Consider the following 19603-nt stretch of genomic DNA (forward strand, 5'->3'; position numbering starts at 1 on the left):
CCCATAAGAAAAAATTATGTGAGAAGATGTATTGCATTTTTTAAAAATAATCATTACTTGACTAATAATGCTGTTAAGAAAATTAGTTTTGCAGGTTTATCAAAAAAATTAGTTCGATTAAGGAGAAAGAAATCGATATAGAATAAGTATTCAGATTTAATTAAGTGTTTTATTTATTATCAAATAAGGCTAATTTAAAAATTAAAAGAATAGTTAAAAGAAAAAAATGAATGCCTAATTAATATAGGATAACAATGTCCAATATTTCAAAGTTGCTCTGGCCCTATAAATAGTTGATCTGGAAATATCGCCATCCTAAATTAAACTTATCATATCATAGTACATTATTAAAATGATGATATTATTGTAATTTAATTTGTTATTTTAAAACCATTAATTCAGCAAATAATGAATGATTATTTTAATACTGATAATGTTATTGATAATCTGTGATCTAACTTACAAATAATCAAACAAACAAGAGCTAAATCACATAATTCAGTCACACTTGGCAATCTCATATTAGCTCCAAAAAAAAAATTAAAATCCTCACAGTCAACACATCACTCTCTTCTTCTTCTTAATCTTATCCCATTTTTCAATCAAATCCTAATTTGCTAAATCTCCCAATCCCACCTCTCTCTCTCTCTACACTTTCTCTCTCTAGAAATAATAACACTCTCCACCACTCTCCTCCCTCCACCCACACCACCATCATCATCATTACACCAAATTCCCACCAAATCGGAAAATTGTTCTGACCCAATTCAATTCATCGAAAACCCAGAAAGCCCTTTTAATTTTAGTTAATTCCGTTGAGTAATTGTGTCTTTCTTGCATGATTAATGGAGAATTACTCGTATAACTCATACCCAGATTCCGGCGACTCATCGCCGCGATCACGCGAGATTGAATTTGAGAATCCGACGCCATGGGAGGATCAGTCATCACAGCCGCTGTCGCAGAATTTCAAAGCGAAATTCATGTGTAGCTATGGAGGTAAAATTCATCCACGTCCGCATGATAATCAGCTTGCGTATATTGGTGGTGAAACGAAAATTCTCGCCGTCGATCGGAATATTAAATTCTCTATCTTGATGAGTAAGCTTGGTTTACTTTGCGGCGGCGGAGGTGGCGGGGACGCTGATATTTCTTTTAAATATCAGTTGCCCGGTGAAGATCTTGACGCTTTGATATCCGTTACTAATGACGATGATTTGGAGCATATGATGCATGAGTATGATCGGCTTTTTCGTGCCTCTGCTAAACCCGCTCGTATGAGAATTTTCATTTTCCCGGTGAATGTTTCGCCGGCGGCGAGTTTTGGTTCTGAAGGGTCTAAATCGGAGAGGGACCGGTTCGTTGCGGCTTTGAATTCGGGTGCGAGTCATGTTGCTGAGAATAACAAACCAGTTGCTCAAAATAATGTTGATTTCTTGTTTGGGTTGGAAAAGGGTGTTCCGGGAACGCCTCCGGCGGCGATAAAGGTGCCGGATTTACCGGAAATTCATGCCGGGTCGGGTCATGATGATCGGGTTATGGGGTCGGATCCTGTTGCTATACAGACCCAGTTACAGAGGATGCAGATTAGAGAGCAGGAGCAGCAAGCTATGTATATGAAGAATAGTGATGATAATTTAATGAATGCTTACGGCGGCGTTGTAAGCGGCGGAGCGGAATATTACGTTCAAAAAATGCCGGAAAAAATTCCATCTCCGGCGAATTTACCGGTTTCTTTACCGCAGCCGGTTACTGCTCCGGCAGGATATTGGCCGGAGAAACAGATCCCAAACGGAGGATTCCCGCCTGGTACGGTGTCGGTAACCACCACTCCTATGCCGCCGGAACAACAGCTTTATTACATGCCGGGTCCTGCTCCGGGTACTGTTTATCATACTCCGGTGATGAGACAGGTGACCAGTCAAACAAGTCAACCATATTACATGCATAGAATGGGAGCACCCGGAGGAGGACCGGAAGTTTACCGGGAACAGCCGGTTTACAATATGGTTCAGCCGCCGCAGCAAGCGGGGCCGATGAGGCCAAGTGTGCCAGCTGGAATGGGAGTGCCGGATACTGGCTATGCGCAAATGGCGTATGATAATGGAGTCGGGAGACAGGTTTACTACACTGCGCAGGGTGGTGGTATGATGCAGTATCCACAAGCACCTCCTCCTCAATATCAAGGCGGTGGCGGCGGAGCCGCCGGTGGTGGTTTGAGCCAAGAGGGTAAAGTGGGGATTTCAAAAGCTTCACAGTAAATTTCAGTATTATTATGAATATTATTAATTATCTTTTTTTAAATTCTATTCTATATATAGAGATATTTATGCTTCTAATTTAAGGTAATAATTATGTGCTATTATGTAATGTGTTAGTTTTTATTATTTTATTTGTACACAATGGCTGAAGATTAAATAAAATAATCATCTTTAGTACAATTTTCAGGCTTAAGGTTGCAGTCTGAATTTTGCATCAGAAATGATTAGAAATGGACCACATTTTGAATCGAATAAGAGAGGTAAAATTTAATTATATTCATTTTTTATTTTGCTGAAATAGAAAAATATTTTTTTGAATTGGAAAAATAAAGAAAAATCAAACAATAAAATATTAAAATTCAAATCAAATCTAAACCGAATTGTAGTATTTTATATATTTAACTATTTGAATAATTAAATGAATCGATTTGATCATTTTCAATTCGAAACAACGAGCTCGTTGATATGTATAGTTTAGTGCATACTTGTACTCTTGACTACCCTAACACACATGGACGGAACTAGAATTGAGCGATCGTTTTTCATCTATTGCACATCTTTTCTTTACCGACTAATTTATCGTATTGTATATTTTTCTTATACATATGGTTTTGATATGTTTTATTCCGCCTGTTTTTTGATAATTGGGGAGGGATTATTGATTTTTTTTTATTTCGTCTTCCTTTCTATCTGCCCAACCTCTTAAACTTTTAAGTCCGGTACGGCTAACTCGTATCATCATCCCACAAAGCTCTCGACAGAACTCAAACTCGAGATGTTTATGGAATGTTTTACATTCTCCCATTAGGCTCTAATATTTGTCTAATGTGTAAATTTGCTAATATGTCTTCCACATTTAAATATTTTACTATCATTTCATAATCAATTTTTATTCTTGCCCTAAAATATTGACATTCTTGGTATTGCTAAGGAATGTGATAGTGCAATTATTCGAGTAAAATTGTGATTCTTATGCTCCTTTTCTTGTTACTCTTAGGATTTCATTATTCCCCACACTTTTTTAATCTCTTGAAGGAATTTGTATAAAAAAAAAATTAGGTTATGACAAACAACAAGTATTTGTGCTCTTTTGTGTGCCTCTAAAGCTCAAAATAAAAAAAAGCAAAAAAATGAGTATTATATTGCAGTGAAAATTTATATAATTAAGTTGATTGAAATATGTTGAATAAGTTTATCACGAAATTGCCAAATTGAGATACATTTAGAGTCCGTTAAAAAAAAAAAAAAAAGAGATACATTTAGAGATTATTTTTCTTTAAGTCTTTTTGCTTCTTGTTACTATTATTTGTATGTTTTTGTTATTATGAGACAAGTCTTTTAATAGTGTTAACTTATCATGATTCAAAGATTATAAAAACAAAGTGATTTTTTTTTATTTTTCTTGAGAAAATATCAAGATGTTGATTCTTTTGTCAATAAACAATATATTAAATTTTAGGAAATTGATATGAGTCATTGTCTTTAGTAGTCTATATAATGTATCAAATAATGTTGTCTTTTTCATTTGGCTTTTTCAACCCAAAATTTAATTTGTACCCAAAAAGTGAAAACTAATAAATATATTTGAAATTTAAAAAAATGTAGCCATTGAAGTTTCATAACCAAAACCATTCACATTTTTTTTACACATTGATATGTTGACGGATGATAAAAGTTAGTTAGATGTTGCATTTATAAAAAAAATACTTGAATAAATGAAAAAAGTTGGCATGCTGAGATTTCAGACATCACCTTTTTTATACATAAAATTAGGTTATATCAATATAAACATAAAAAAAACATCATAAATCAATTGATATAAGATATTTAAAATAAAATAAAATCAATTAGTTGATATATTCAAAATGAAATAAAAAAAATGTAAAGAACGAAATTTTAGCAATATAAATGAGTGCAGTGAATTTCAGTGGTGAGAATTTTCAAAAATCATTTGCACCTTTAGATTTTTTTTTATCTCAATCATGCTCTATTTTATACATAAGTGCTCTATTTTATACATATTTTAATAAAACAACAATAAACAACCTAAAAGTCTAAAACAACAATAAACATCCTCAACCTTCAAACTGGGATAAAAAAATTTACAGGAAAATACTGGGATGAAAAATTTTACAAGAAATTTTTTGTGTCTTTACTAAGAGATAAATAAAATTACACATTCAACTCCTTGCAACTAATTAAAGAGTACTTCTACATGAAATAAAAAAAAGGAGTAAAATATATTAAAAAAATTCATGATTCTCAATTAAGGTTTAGGGTTGTTTATCCTGTTAAGTTCTCTTCAATATTATTCGGTCAAAATAGAAGCTAAAATAGTGCTACCTTTTTCCTTAAATTTTTACATTAATTATAGTAATTTGGTAATAAATTTTTGTTATATTTTAAAATTCCATAATTTTATAGTTCATTTCAGATAAAAAAAATATACTATGCAAAAAGAAATCATATCTGTATGAATTAAAACTTTGTAAACGTGCCCTGATGAATAAGGCAAATGTGAATAGATAAATTATTTTCTTTGCATTCTACTGATGCTATTATTGTCTTTATTCATGATACTGATAGCATGAATTTTCAGATACAGGTGTGCAAAATATAAATGGAACATGACCCTACTACCATATTAAATTTATATTTTATGAATAATAAATATTAAATAATTGGCTGTTTCTTTTTCTTTTTTAAAAATAATATTAATAAAAACTATTTAATCTTATCTTCTTATTATATTGATATATTTTCTGCTGGAAAAATCAATATTCTATCATTAGTTTCAACCCCTGATGATATGTCACTATACATAAGATGATGTTAAATTTGAGAAGTGTGGAGCCAATTTATGTGGGTTGTTGATTTGTAATTGGGTCTTGTATATTGCCAAAATATTTGTTGTTTGTTATTTTATTAATTAGAATAGAAGAGCGTTTACGGAGAAATTGAACTCGCGACTTGATAGTTTATCGCCCGACGTTTAGCCATTTGAGCTATAGTTATGACTAACATTAAATACTCCTTAATTTTGTGTTAAATTGATAGATATTTTAGACAAATATTAACATTAAAATAATTATTCCTAAATAAAAGGAGGTAATTTATTAGAAAAGTAAAAAAATATTGAAATATCAAAATCACTAAAAGTTGATTTTTTTTAAATTATTGGACCTTATATATATTCAGAATTTAAATTTACATTTTTTTTCTCTTTTAACACTGTTAGTGATATAAAGTTTGTTCTGATTTTTTTTGAAAAGTTTAAATTAGTTTTATAGCTAAATTATTATAAAAATTAATTTATTATAATAAAAAAAACTGATTTTTTTTTGACATCTTTCATATGCCCTGTGTTCGATCCAAGCCTGCCTCTGCAGGTAGTAGGCTGAATTAAAAATGAATATCTAAATTAACTCCCGCTAACTCTCGCTAATAAGTAGAGTTTGTCTATTTCTGTTTAAAAAATAACAGAATATCTAAATTTATAATTATATTTAGATTTTAAATGTGTGTAAAATACAATTTTTTTTTTAAAATGGACATTATGAGTTTAATTATTAATATATATTACATTTATCTTTTTTTTACACACTCTAATGGAATCGTCTTTTCCGCATGCATTTCACAATTTAGTTTGTATTTGTAAGGGCTTAATATTGACAGGAATACAAATGATAATAGCCCAACTCATGATGCACCTGACCCAAGTTTAAATATCTCAACACAACAAAGCTCGAAATAAATAAGGCAAAATTCATATGGAAATCCCTTTATTTTATCATTTTTATTCGGGGAGTTTTTATACTATTTTTTTTATCTTTTGAGTCCATCTACTTACCTAATATTTAATTTTCAGATCTTTTTGTGCAACTGGAGGACAAAAAAATTATAAATAGAAAAACTAGAAAATACTGGAAAAAAAATTGAAATGGATAAATAGAAGGACTGAAAGAGTGAAAAATAGTACAAGAACTTAATGCATAAAATAGTATAAAATGGGGGCCTCTAGATAGTTTAGCCAACAAACAACTGCCCACTTCAATAAAACTTACAGAAATATAATTTTAAAGTGAATATTTTTTTTTAAGAAAAAAAGAAATTATTGAAGAAAGGTAGCATTTTAAAAAAATTAAATTCACAATTTTATCAGAATATTTTTTTTTTGACAATCAAATAATCTTTTATTGATAATAAAGAGCAGTTACAGGTGTAAGAATTCAGAAAGGGTATAACCGTTTCTAATGACCTGACATGGAATAAGATATAAACCTTGATTCGCAGATCGCATTACAAAACAAAATCAAAATTACATAACCGCTCTAACACAATAAGATCAAATCCTTTTCTGTCTAACAGAAGACTCACAAACTCTTCATAAAAAACAACAAATCTTTCATATAGAAAGAACAGCAAAATTTTCAAAAAAGAAAGACAATCGCTGTAAAATAGTTATCAAAAAAAAAATTAATATAACCTATAACGATTTCATTTTCAATCTTGAAAGGACTTGATCCATCTCTGATTTTTTATTTGTATATCTATTGAAATTGATGCGCCTCGTCGATAGATTTACCAACCAAAATGAAAAAGATGAAAAGGAGTCGGTTATTTATTTTATTCTAAAGTAATAAAAAAGAAATGGCTACCGCCAACGGCAAAAATAAACCATTGACGACAGCCGAAGCGAAAAACAAAAGAGAAACGCTTGACGACTAGGGTTTTCTATCAGAATATTATTTAATGTATATCATTTGAGTTATAATTCATTCATTTTAAACAAATATCTTAAATCATTTAAAGAAAAGCAACAAGATGAAGAAAAAAAAATTGAACATAATTCATATTAGTATACGGATTGGTAATTGGTGATGTCGTAAGAAATTACGGACTTGGATTGAGTTTATATGAATTTTTATCATTTATCAATCTATTTAAAACACATAAAAAGCATATCAGTTATATTTAACCCTTATAAAATGTAAAAGATATATTTAATTCTATTCAATTAATTATATTAATAGGTTAATTTATTGTATATGACTCAAATATGTCGGTGTAATAAATATTTATAAGCATCAAATTTAATTAATATTCATTTTTCTATGTCTAGATTATGTCTAATTTAATAAATGTAATAGAGTATTGTAACATATTTTACTTTAAACAGATAAAAAAAATTATATATAAACTATGATCTATATGACTTGTTAATGAGTTAGATTATTTGCGTCGTGTTAACTATTTAATAAATATGTCATGATCGGATTTGAAATGTTAACATGATTATTTAAACGCGTCGTGTTCAAGTTGTTGAATATGTGTTATATTTAAATAGATACATTATCAGTTTGTGGCACGACAACATAAATCATTAGGCTTAATGAATATGATGAAAAAAATGTTGTTTACGCAAATCTTTTTCCTTTGAATAAATTATACATATACATAATTCATAATTTTAAATCTATAAATGCTATTTAGTTTAAATATATTTGATACATATTGTAAGTTTCTAAATTTAATAGATTAGCATTTCTATCATTTAATAAATTTTCAATTCATCAATTTTTTTTGGCCAAACCCATCCTCAGGTCCCTCTACTCTTCACCTTTTTTTCATTGGGTCCTCTTACTTCCATTTGACGTAATTGGGTCCCTTGAACTTCTATTTTGTCGTTTTTGTGCCCTTACTTGGACGGAAGCCTGCGCGTTCGTTTCAAACGCTGTTAACTGACGGAGATGGTTTTACACGTAATTAAACAAGGAAAAATGAATTCCACGCTGTCACTATGCAGCTGACATGGAATAAAATAGAACATATTTCTCATTTCATTTCTTACCTTTTTTTACTTTCACTCTTCTTCTCAAATAGCCAGTGCCGCTCTGTATTTTGTTTGTCTCAACAATGGAAGATGAAACTGACTACGATGGTGTCATTCCTGCTGGAGAAATCCGCAACTGTAAGTGCGGCAAGAAGGCAAGGGTGTTACTCTCATGGTCAGAGAAGAACCCAGGACGAAGATTTTTTCGCTGTGAGGTTAGTTGTCCTTCTTACTCGAATTTTAGGGTTTCTCATTAACTGTGTTATGGAGTTTGAACGATTTTAGGGTTAGGGTTTGAACGATTTCTGGGTTAGGGTTTGAACGATTTCTGGGTTAGAGTTTGAACGATGTTAGGGTTAGGTTTTGACCGATTTATGGACTTTTCTTGACTCCAGCTATTAGGGTTTGAACGATTTCTGGGTTTTTCGTTTATGTATGCAATTGGGTTAATTGTTGTTTTAATTTCAAATTTTTTTGATTTGATTTACGTTTCCTGGATTGGTACTAATTGGTGGCTCTGGCTGTATTTAATTGTAGGGCAACCAATGTTCCTATTTCCATTGGTATGATGAAGAGTATTCCCAGCATATTAAAGCGATGCTTAACAAGCTCAAACGTGGAGAAACTGCCAGGAATAAGGAGGGAGAATACTTGAGGATGGAAATATTTCGCTTGCAATACTTGATGGAGCACGCAAGCACCCTCGATGCTGTTCAGTTGGAGAAGCAGCATAAGGAAATGAAGATGGAGAAAATGAAATTGGAGAGTGAGCTTAGCGAGGTTAGGACTGAGCTGAAGACCGAGATGAAAAAGAATGCACTGGAGATGAAGGATTATGTGAACCAGATTAGCTCACTGAAAAAGCAAAAGGAGATCTTCAATTATTTTACCATTGCTGTTGTTGCTGTGTTGATTAGCATGATTATTTTCATGCAATTTTAAGTATGTATTTAGTAGACTTGCAATGCCTAAGTGCAAGTCTATTTTGATGTAGTAAGTACTTTGACTGCTGATGGAGGTATTATTAGGATTTGAACAATATTTTGTAGGCCTGTAATATATTAAGTACTTAATGTTGAATGTTTGGCCTATTATTAGTAATTTGTGGTTAAATTTGACTTAGTAAATTTGTTTGATTTAGTTGCATAATAACAAGGCATTACCAATTTTTAGGAACACTGTAGTCAAATGAATGAAATAAGCTTTACCAAGTTCAGCCTGATATGCAACTAAACACCTGATATGCAACTAAGCACCAAATAAGCTTTACCAACTAAAATAAGCACACACAGTATAAATAAGCCTGATAACACTTCATTTAGAACAAGTAAAGAGTACACTTCATTGAAGGAGTAATTAGTGCATTAAACCCCTGTGCTAATACATACACCAAAGCTGGGGCATCAAAACAAAAAAACAGTGCACTAAACCCAACTTTGCACCAAGCTAAAGTAACTAGTGTAGTAAACCCCTGTGCTAATACATACACCAAATCAGGGGAATCAAAATACCAAACATACGTGCACTAAAGCCAACTATGGACCAGCCTAAATTAACTAGTGTCACTAAACCCCTGTGCTAATAAATACACCAAAACAAGGGCATCAAAATACAAAAATATCACCATATTAATGAGAGTTTGTTTTCTCAAGTATCAAAATAACAGAAGCAAAGATCAGTTCTGTTCTTTGGGAGGGCATGTGCTGGAACCAGGCTTCTTAGGAGCCCTTAGTTGTTGCTGCAGCTGGGTGATGCTAACTGCTTTCTGTCCTTGCCACTTTAACACTGTAGGTTTTTTCACATAGCTCCTATTAGAGGGTACTGCAACTTGAGTTGATGGTGCAACCTGAGTTGAGGCAGCAACTTGAGAACGTGTAGTATATCTACCAAAGATGGGTGCAGCAGTCTTTGATCCAGGCTGCAAACACAAACAAACAAATTATTAATATCACTCTATAATTAGACCATCTACATTAATGACAGAAATACTCACATTGAGTGTTCCTTTCCCTGTATATTCACTAATAAAGGTGCCTGCTCCAACAACTGGTTTCCATGGCTTCTTTCCTTTGGGTTGCACTGGCTGCTTGCCTTTGGGTTGCACTGGCTGCTTGCCCACTGGTTTCCATGGTTGCTTGCCTTTCGCCTGAAGTGACCCCTTTGCTGTTATCTGAACTCTCTCCGTCTCTGTGGTATGAACCTTCTGCTTCCCTTTGCCTTTGGCTTGATCAGCCTGCTTCCCTTTGCCTTTGGCTTGATCAGCTTGCTTCTCTTTCCCTTTGGCCTGATCAACTTTCTCTTTCCCTTTGCCTTGAACAGCTTCCTTCTCTTTCCCTTTGGCCTGATCAACTTTCTCTTTCCCTTTGCCTTGAACAGCTTCCTTCTCTTTCCCTTTGGCTTGAGCTGGCATTTGGACAGGTTCATTTATCACTATGCCTTTAAAGTGACCAGCCCTCATAGCTTCAGTAAAGTCATTAAGTTGAGTGACAGCTTCCTTGAAGTTAGCAATGTGCTGTGAACTCAGTGGTGTATTGTCCATGTCATCTGGTTGTGTAAACCTAATGCTATCATTATATATGAACATAAACTCAGAAATGTCATTTTGCTCCTTGTAATACAGCCCACTAATTCTTGGATACCCTAAATTTGTAACATGTTTCATGACCACACTGTAACAAAAGCAATCGATTTCACACAGTTCATCAACCAATGTGTGTTTTCCATTTTTATACTTATTGTTGCTAAATGTACCACCGTGGTGAATAACAATACCAACACATTTGTTAGACATATTCCTGAAAGAAAAAAAAATCCCAATTAGGGAAACATTTTTACTGCATAAAATTAAAAACCACACCATATTTGTATAATTCACACAATCAGGAGGTTTTTTTTATTACAATACAAGGGTATAATATAGGTCAAAACTACCAAGGAGTTCCAGTTAGGGCAGCATGTTTTTTTACCAGTCTGGTACATTAGGGCAAAAAATAAATACAAAGAGAAACATCATTTATCAGTTCAAACCAACCACTGTTAAAACCCTAGCTTTTAATTAAGTTTGACAGCATATAATAAATGAAAAACGACAACACGACCAGACTTAAACAGTTCAAACCAACAACAACAAAAGTACAAAACCCTAATTTTTAATTCGACCTTTTGGGGACCACTTCGAATAAACAAACAAATTTCATACAAAATTCAAAAAAACCCTAATTTTTCCAATCATGGTTTTCGGGACCACATCAAATAAACAAATAGTACATTAAAGTTTAAATATACTAACCTCTGAATCTTCGACAGCAAAACAGAATATGGTCCACTACCCAAGTTCTTCTTCGACAGCAACAAAGACGAATCTACTTTTAAAACAAAATAGGACAAAACTTCGCTTTTCACTCAATAGGATTCGTTTAGGGTTTCAATGTACTGGGAAGATAAAGATCATCGCCATTAATTTAGGGATCGTCAACTGAGATTGATTTAGGGTTTACAAATAGTGCGATTAATTTAGGTTTTCACTGGCTTCGATTAATTTAGGGTTTCAAGTCTGATAAAAAACGAAGGTATTAGGTTTTAAATGAGGAAAAACGATCGACTGCTAAAGTGGTAGAGGAAAATGATTCTTTTTGGGTTTAATTTAATTTTTTACTGATATGAGTAAAACGTCGCCGTTTTAATTTTTTGAGTTGTCATGAACAAAACGGCGCCGTTCGTTTCATCTACTCAGCATCCACGCGTTTATTATGAAAAGCACATGTGGAAGGTAGTGGATGGTGACTTGTCCACCACGTGGCTACTCAATCTCGGTTAACAGCGTTTGAAACGAACGCGCAGGCTTCCGTCCAAGTAAGGGCACAAAAACGACAAAATAGAAGTTCAAGGGACCCAATTACGTCAAATGGAAGTAAGAGGACCCAATGAAAAAAAGATGAAGAGTAGAGGGACCTGAGGATGGGTTTGGCCATTTTTTTTTAATTAGAAGATATTCTTTTTTGATAAATGATGAATATATTAGCTCATACACAAGAAGTTGAAGAATAAAAATAAAAACACTAGCTTGAAAAGAAAAAGTCTAGTGATTTAAATGCATCATTACCATCATAACTAAAATTCAGATAATGATATTTGTAATGACGAATGACACCCTTGTTCATGACGAGAAACTCGCTTATTTCTCGCTTTCTATATTTACCAAACACTAAAGAACCAAATAGTATTTAAAAATTTCTCTGTCTTGAAGAAGTTAGAAACATCAAACGTAGAAATTATCAATAACATCCGAGAACACCCAACTCTAGACATTTAATTTCCGAAGTAGAGTGTCCCAAAATACCCGAGCTGTTGCACAATGAATGACAATGTGCACGGCAGATTCAAGTCCTAAGCACAAAAAACACCCTGCTATATTAGTAGGAAGAAGGCTCCTTATCATTAAGAATTGATTCGAAAAGCGATACGATCCCAGTACACCAACTCGACGAAGAAAAAAATTCGAGGAGGTAAACATTGCTTCCAAAGGCTGGTGAGAAACTGATTTTTATGATGGCCACAGAAAAATTCAGATTTTCAACTATTATCATAACATAAGCAAGTAGTATTAGTCTTTTCATAGGAAAATGAATATTTAAGTTTGAAGATTTTTTATTTCTTATTTACAATACCTATGAGCTAATATAAAAATGTATGCAATAATGTGCAAAGAATAATTGCTTAGGTTTATAATATGTAAAAGGAATATCGATATATAACTATTTCTTATTTAATACTTTGGATAAAGACATCAACTTAAAGAAGTGTTCTTTTAACTTGAAATCTTGCTATACAAACTTCGAATCTAATTACCACACAATCATCAAAAAAAATTACCACACAATCATGAGAATGAACACAAAATAAACTAAACGAATTTCGGACACAAAATATCTTATTTATAATAATAAAAAAATACTTCCAACTTATTGCATTCAATTGTGAGATTGGTTGCAAATTTCAATATATGTTACTAAAAATGCTTGTTTTTCGTTTAATAATATATGTACTATATCCAGAAATTGTAACGATAATTTTTTTAATACAATAAATTAAATAAATTGTAGATTTAGATTCTGATACCAAATTTTAAACAGCTGTATATATGAGTACGGTTCGAACTCGCAACCTCACTTAAATTAGAAAAGCGCCTTACCAACTCACTTGCGCTTTGGTGTTAAAAAGTTAGTATTATTTTAACTCATTTCTTTCTTTATTCTATGATTCCGCATATAAAGACTCACATATGCAATGAAAAGTTTGCATAGCCCTGAAGTTCTATAAATCTACCATCAAATCTAGTATTTGTTTTGTGTTAAACCCAGAGAATATGAACGATCCAAAATATGGTTATCCTTACCCTCCTCCAGGTACTTAATTAATATTTCTTAATCTACACTTTGTTATTAATTTTTTCTTAACCATAATCCACTTTGTTTAACTATCTAGTTTTGCTTGATGTGTAATTTTTACAAATAAAATAGGCTTAATACATATGCGTGTCCCTGCACTTTTCTATTTTTGCACATAAGGTCCCTACACTAAAATATTCATCATTAAATCCCTGCACTTTAACTTCCATCATCCCCAGGTCCCTCTATTAAGGCGAGTGTTGACGCCGTTAACGCACTTTCAGTTTTCTTAATTTTAGATCCCTGCACTTTTAATTTTTTAATGTTACGTCCCTGCACTTTTAAATGTTGAGATTATATATAAATATGCATTAATTTTTAGTTTAATAAAATTAAATTTAAGTATAAAATATTAAAACCAATAGGGTACGAATTTAACATATTTAAATAATAATAATGTCAAAAATTATATCTTTTAGCTATTATTTTATTGAAAATTTCATTCATTCTTACTGAATGTTTAATGTATTACTATTCATCTATAAATAAAAAAAATTATTTATTTATTTTATTATGTTGAAAATAAAAGTGAATTTAATTTTTTTAACAAATAAACATAAACTTAGAGAAATAAAACGAATTTTAATATTTTTTATAAATAATTAAAATAATATTCTATACCGATAAATTTTATTTTTTAAATAATATGATAACATCGCACTTAGAGGTGTAAACGGACGTTGATCTTGATATATATTAATTTCGAAGTTGAGTATGTTATATAAACTTACAAGTTCGAGCTATCTACTTCCATTTTTAAAGAAGACATATCAAGCGGAAGTCTGAATGAATTTCTAATTTCTTAATAACTTTTATGTTACTTTTAATTTTTTTTTAAACTAATGTTGAATATTTCTTGAGTAAGGGCCTCATTCACGAAATGTACTCTAATACTTAAATCATATTTATTTTGATAAAATGATTGTTAATATAATTTTATTAAATCTTTAAATTATAAATTACTTAACTTTAAATAAAAAATAAAATTAATTAATTCTTTAATTATATTAAAAAATAAAAGTGAACTAGATTTTTTATTTTTTAAAAGTAAATATTAACTAACCTAAATAAAACTAATTTTAATAGTATTTATTAATTATTAAAATGATATGTTATACCAATGATTTTTTTTAAATAATATATAACAACATCGCACTTACAGAAGTAAACAGACATATTCTAAAAAAAAAAGTAAACAGACGTCGATCCTCATATATGTCGATTTTGAATTTGAGTGTGTTATATAAACTTACAAAATAAAGCTTACTGCTTCCATTTCTAATAAAAATAAGAAATAATAATATTTTTATTAATTTAAAAAATATTTTTATTGTTAATTTAAACATTATAAAAAGTTAATTAAATTGCATTAACATCTTATATTATTATTTAAAAATTATATATTTTTTAAAATAGATTTATTAAAATAGATTTTTATATGAAAACAATTACAAGAACTTTGTTTACATAAATTAAAGTGTAGGGACCTTATTTGTATAAATTAAAAGTGCAGGGACCTTATTTGTATATATCAAACTACAATATTTAATACTAGTCTCATTAACGGCGCGTGTACTGCACGCGCTAACAGAACCTTAACAGAGGGACCTTGGGATGATGGAAGTTAAAGTGCAGGGATTTAATAATGGGATACTTTAGTGCAGGGATCTTATGTGCAAAAATAGAAAAGTGCAGGGACACGCAGATGTATTAAGCCAATAAAATAATATGCAGGAGCTTATATAGGGCCACCGGCAGTTACGGCACCACCGCAATATTATGCAGCTGCACCGCCACCAAGAGAGGTCGGCTTTCTTGAAGGATGGTAATTATATATTCTTTATTTTATGATTTATACATTTTTGCAGCAGTTCACGTTTTGAATCAATTGTATTCTAATTAATAAAAAAATACAGTATCTTGGGTTATTTTATAAGAAAAATGGTTTATATTTATTATCTAAAGATTCATAAAAAAATAATCACAACATAATTTTTTTATAAACTTATATAGATAATTTCTTAAAATTTTGTGATTTTTTAATTTCTAATTATGGATTAATTTATTATAAATATAAAATAAGTGTAAATATACATTTTTATAAAATTTACTAGACTCTCAATATTTTTTTATTTGTTGCTTTAATTAGTACTAGTCATAAATTGTTGGACCAAACCGATATAATTTTTGATATATTTGTCTGTTTTGTTATAAAATTAGATATATTAATTCCGTTTAACTTCTTTAATTATTTCGCTTTGTCACAAATCTTTAGTTACTGTTTTTTTCTCGTCTCTTGTGTTTTCTTTTTATAGTTATATAGCTGAAACGAACGATCTAAATTATCTAGTATCTAAATAAAAACAGAAATTATTTTTTTAAATTATAAAGAAAAATTAATAATTTTAACCTAATTCAAAAGGTGACATCGGTTATCTCTTTTATTTAAATTTAATTAAATAACAGTTCATACACCAACTAATATAATTTTTTATGTTATTTATTTTTGTTTGAATTGCAGCCTTGCAGCTTTATGTTGCTGCTGTTTATTTGATGAATGTTGCTGTGATCCTTCTGTTGTATTCATCACTTAATTAATGATACTTATTTATATTCACTGCAGTACTAACTTAATTATCAGTTTGTATGTCTTTTTTTTATTGTTAATATTGAATGTGTTAGTTTGATTCCATTAAATTATATTTATGCATTTAATTTAACTGTTTGACGAATCTGTCTTTCTTTCATTAATGAGAACTCATATTCTATAAATTGATAAGCCATGCTTCTTTAATTATTTCAACTAGACATGTTCCTGAGTCGGATTTGAGCGATTTCGGACCGGAATTTAATGGATTTCAGAGTTTCTATGGTAAATTCGACTTCGGTCGAATCCGGAATTATGCTCTTTTCATTGCTCAAGTCTAGATTTGACATTTGGTCGAATACTATTCCAGTCTGACCTGCTTGGGTCGGACTTAAATATTTATTTGAAAAACTTTAAAACTACTTAAAAATTCCTCAATTACAGAGAATGCTTTAAGCGCAAAATTTTCACATGTACTAAAAAAATCACTTGTTAAGCTATTATTTAAACTTACAAAGAATACATGACAAGATACCTCAAAGATACATAGCGTATTAAAATTAAAATTTTAAAATTTAGAGTGAAAATATGAGGCACGTAAATAAATATAAATAAATTAAAAAAAACATATTTTTGAACATTTTGACCGCGTTTAGGTAGTTTTTGTGAATTTTTCTATTTTTTTATATCAAGGCCGTTTTCGAGTACATATTAAGTTTTTTTTATGTGTTAGATTGAGCTTTTATACTGAACTCCGTATAAATTAGATAGTAAATATTCGATCTGATTTGAAGTTGCATTTAATTGAATCCGATTAAAACCCGTCTAGATTCCGCTCATGAACATGTGTATTAAAATCTTATCTCACGACTGAATTTATACGGATTTTTTTTAACAGATTATTATCAAACAAATACAACAGATGATTGATGGATGAGGAAGACTCTATCCTGATTAAATTGTTTGTTTTTTTCGTGGAATTCTGCCTAGAAATGCCCATAAAATTGTCTTATTGAACTCTGCACAGCCAAATTTGCTGATCTTTTATGGTTATCTCACATTCTACATTTGCGTAGAACTATCATAAAAAAGTTTAATCACAAAAAAAACCCGATTTTTAGCCCATTTTCACTGTACCCTGACGTTGTCATTTTGTCTATATCACCCTAATTCGCATTTTTTATTTCCAGTTACACCCTAAAAAACTAAATTAACTTTTTTTCACTAGAAAAAATGTCAATTTAATTCTCTATTTTTTATTTATTTTCTGAAAAGTATTTCATATACTAAAAGTGAAGGATCCAATGAGTTTTTTTTCTAGTAAAAAAGGGTCAATTCAGTCCAAATCTACGAGATATACATTCAACTACTATATAAAAAGTTTGAGATATACTTAAACACATGATTACATTCATATATTCAAAACGCTGTTCAAAACTATAAACTGACTTTAGCATCAGAGAGTTAATCGGACAATCACCGTCCAGTTAATTTCTATCCTATTTTGCATGTTAATCCACCGAATCAGAAGGCATACTCTATCATTACTTAAGGTGAATATTTAAATATATATTGATTATTTAAAAATTGAAGTTACTAATTTGATTTTTTAACTTAGTAGTAAAATCAATAGTATTTCAGAGTAAATAATAAAATTGTTATAACTACGAAGTGGAAAATTCTGACAGTGCATTGTTAGACTAGTCTCTTTGAGATTTATAGTTGTATAGTTTAAAAAATTTGTGAGGATGTTACTCGTTAAAATAAATACATATAAAATTTAATGTAAAACAATTATCATTTCATATGAGATCACCATGATTGAAATTCAATTTTTTTAAATATTATTTAAAAATAACTGGTTTGTATTAGATTAAATAGTAGTAATAAAGAAAAACTGATTGGATTAAAATCAGGAATAACAAAGGCCCAACAAGGCAAAATTCACATATCCAAATCCTTGGGCTTCAGAAACTTGTAAAACACAACAGAATCAAAGCAAAACCCATTTTCGAAAATAAATACAGTTCCAAAACAAACCTTCAGCTGTGGGGAGTGTATGGTATTAAGTTCCCCAAAAATATTTTTTACTTTTAAATTCAAAAATAATTAGTATTTTTTAAGAAAATAGATGATTTTAAAAACAAATTGTAATTAGACAAAAATGTAAACTTTGTATAATTAAGTTAATTTTTAAATATATTGAAATTCCTATTCTCTTTTTGTTACAATACCATATGAAAAGATGCTCAATAATTATATTTATTATTGAATTACATTTAATTTAGTGAGTTCTTGATTTTTGTATAATTAGTTAATACTATAAGTTTTTTAAAATATTTGATTTAATTTTAAAGTAATTTGTACTGAAAAATTGATTAACTAAATTAAATCCCAAGGACAACACTATAACTAAATTGACTAATATCAAAATCAAAATAATAATTGATTTTTTAAAATTAAAAAAAAAAAAAGAGCACTCCATAAATTAGATCTAACTTCACTGAGAGGTTGTTTTCCTGATAATTTCAATCAAAGAAATAGATAGTGTTGATTAGTGAAACGATTAGTATTTTCCTATTATGTGTTTAAGGACAGGACGGCCGAATTAGGAAAGGACAAATAATTAACTAGTATATAATTATTAGTTCTTTAAAGTTTTAACAGTTGATTATTATTAGTTCTTTTAAATGAATTTATTTTTTAATTTAGACTATTTCGCAGTTGGTGGGAGAATTTTTTAAGTAGACTCAATTCACCACGTTATCCGTATACTAACCTATTATATTATGGCACGTCATTAAAACAGTGGCACTATCGTAATTTTATTTGTTACTTTTTATACATTTGAATAGTAATATTACGATATTGCTGCTATTTTAATAACCTATTATAATATGACGTGTTAGACTGAGTCAATCTAAAAATTTATTAGTCGACAAATTTTGTTTATCATTTAAGTCATTTTATGACATGTTAGATAACTATAAATTACAAGATAAATTTCTTTTGGGAATTTAATAATTATGAATTAAAATAAGATAGGTTATAGTATTTATCTTTTTAAGATAAGATCTCAACTAAAGATTATTTACTTATGATTTTGTTCAATTATAGTGAGACAAATCACAAAGTGACTTTTGTTTAAATATTATTTATATTCATAAAAAATTTACTTATTTATGATTTTTTATAGGAGCATCTGCAAAAAAAAAAACTTCACTTTTCACATTTATAACAATTTTAGCAATAATTTTAAAAAATTATAGAAAAAAGTCTTTTTTTTATTTGATATTTTACGGTCCAAAGTCATTATTCAATTATCATTTTATCATTAAAAACCGTCAAACGGTATCATTTGGTGACAAAGAAAATACATTTGTGCTAGAAATTACCAAACATATTTTTATGTGATAATATCTAAAATTTATGCTTAAATTGCTATAAACATAAAAGATGGGTCTTTTTTCTGCAT

The 19603-nt window shown here is 29.8% G+C and overlaps 2 protein-coding genes and 1 long non-coding RNA gene across 3 annotated transcripts; all 3 read left to right on the forward strand.

Annotated features, from left to right (window-relative positions):
• Window positions 1-508: 508 nt before the first annotated feature.
• Window positions 509-2441, forward strand: LOC126660873 (uncharacterized). The gene has a single exon (XM_050354574.2). It carries the CDS (start codon window positions 846-848, stop codon window positions 2259-2261), a length of 1416 nt encoding a protein of 471 aa, XP_050210531.1. The 5' UTR covers window positions 509-845; the 3' UTR covers window positions 2262-2441.
• Window positions 2442-8177: 5736 nt separating this feature from the next.
• LOC130014938 (uncharacterized protein At4g04775-like) lies at window positions 8178-9036 on the forward strand. The gene is made up of 2 exons (XM_056104082.1): window positions 8178-8309; window positions 8632-9036. Exons 1-2 carry the CDS (start codon window positions 8178-8180, stop codon window positions 9034-9036), a joined length of 537 nt encoding a protein of 178 aa, XP_055960057.1.
• A 4346-nt stretch (window positions 9037-13382) lies between these two features.
• LOC126661218 (uncharacterized) lies at window positions 13383-16158 on the forward strand. The gene is made up of 3 exons (XR_007635554.2): window positions 13383-13499; window positions 15276-15366; window positions 16063-16158. It is a non-coding gene; the product is annotated as an uncharacterized LOC126661218 (long non-coding RNA).
• Window positions 16159-19603: the final 3445 nt, after the last annotated feature.

This window comes from Mercurialis annua, linkage group LG8, assembly GCF_937616625.2.
Source record: "Mercurialis annua linkage group LG8, ddMerAnnu1.2, whole genome shotgun sequence".
Lineage (NCBI taxonomy): Eukaryota > Viridiplantae > Streptophyta > Magnoliopsida > Malpighiales > Euphorbiaceae > Mercurialis > Mercurialis annua.

Bases quoted from the DNA above. Each gene is read 5' to 3' on its own strand.
- LOC126660873 (XM_050354574.2), top strand. From the start codon at position 846: ATGGAGAATTACTCGTATAACTCATACCCAGATTCCGGCGACTCATCG.
- LOC130014938 (XM_056104082.1), top strand. From the start codon at position 8,178: ATGGAAGATGAAACTGACTACGATGGTGTCATTCCTGCTGGAGAAATC. The intron at 8,310-8,631 runs GTTAGTTGTCCT...ATTTAATTGTAG, and splicing joins GAAGATTTTTTCGCTGTGAG to GGCAACCAATGTTCCTATTT.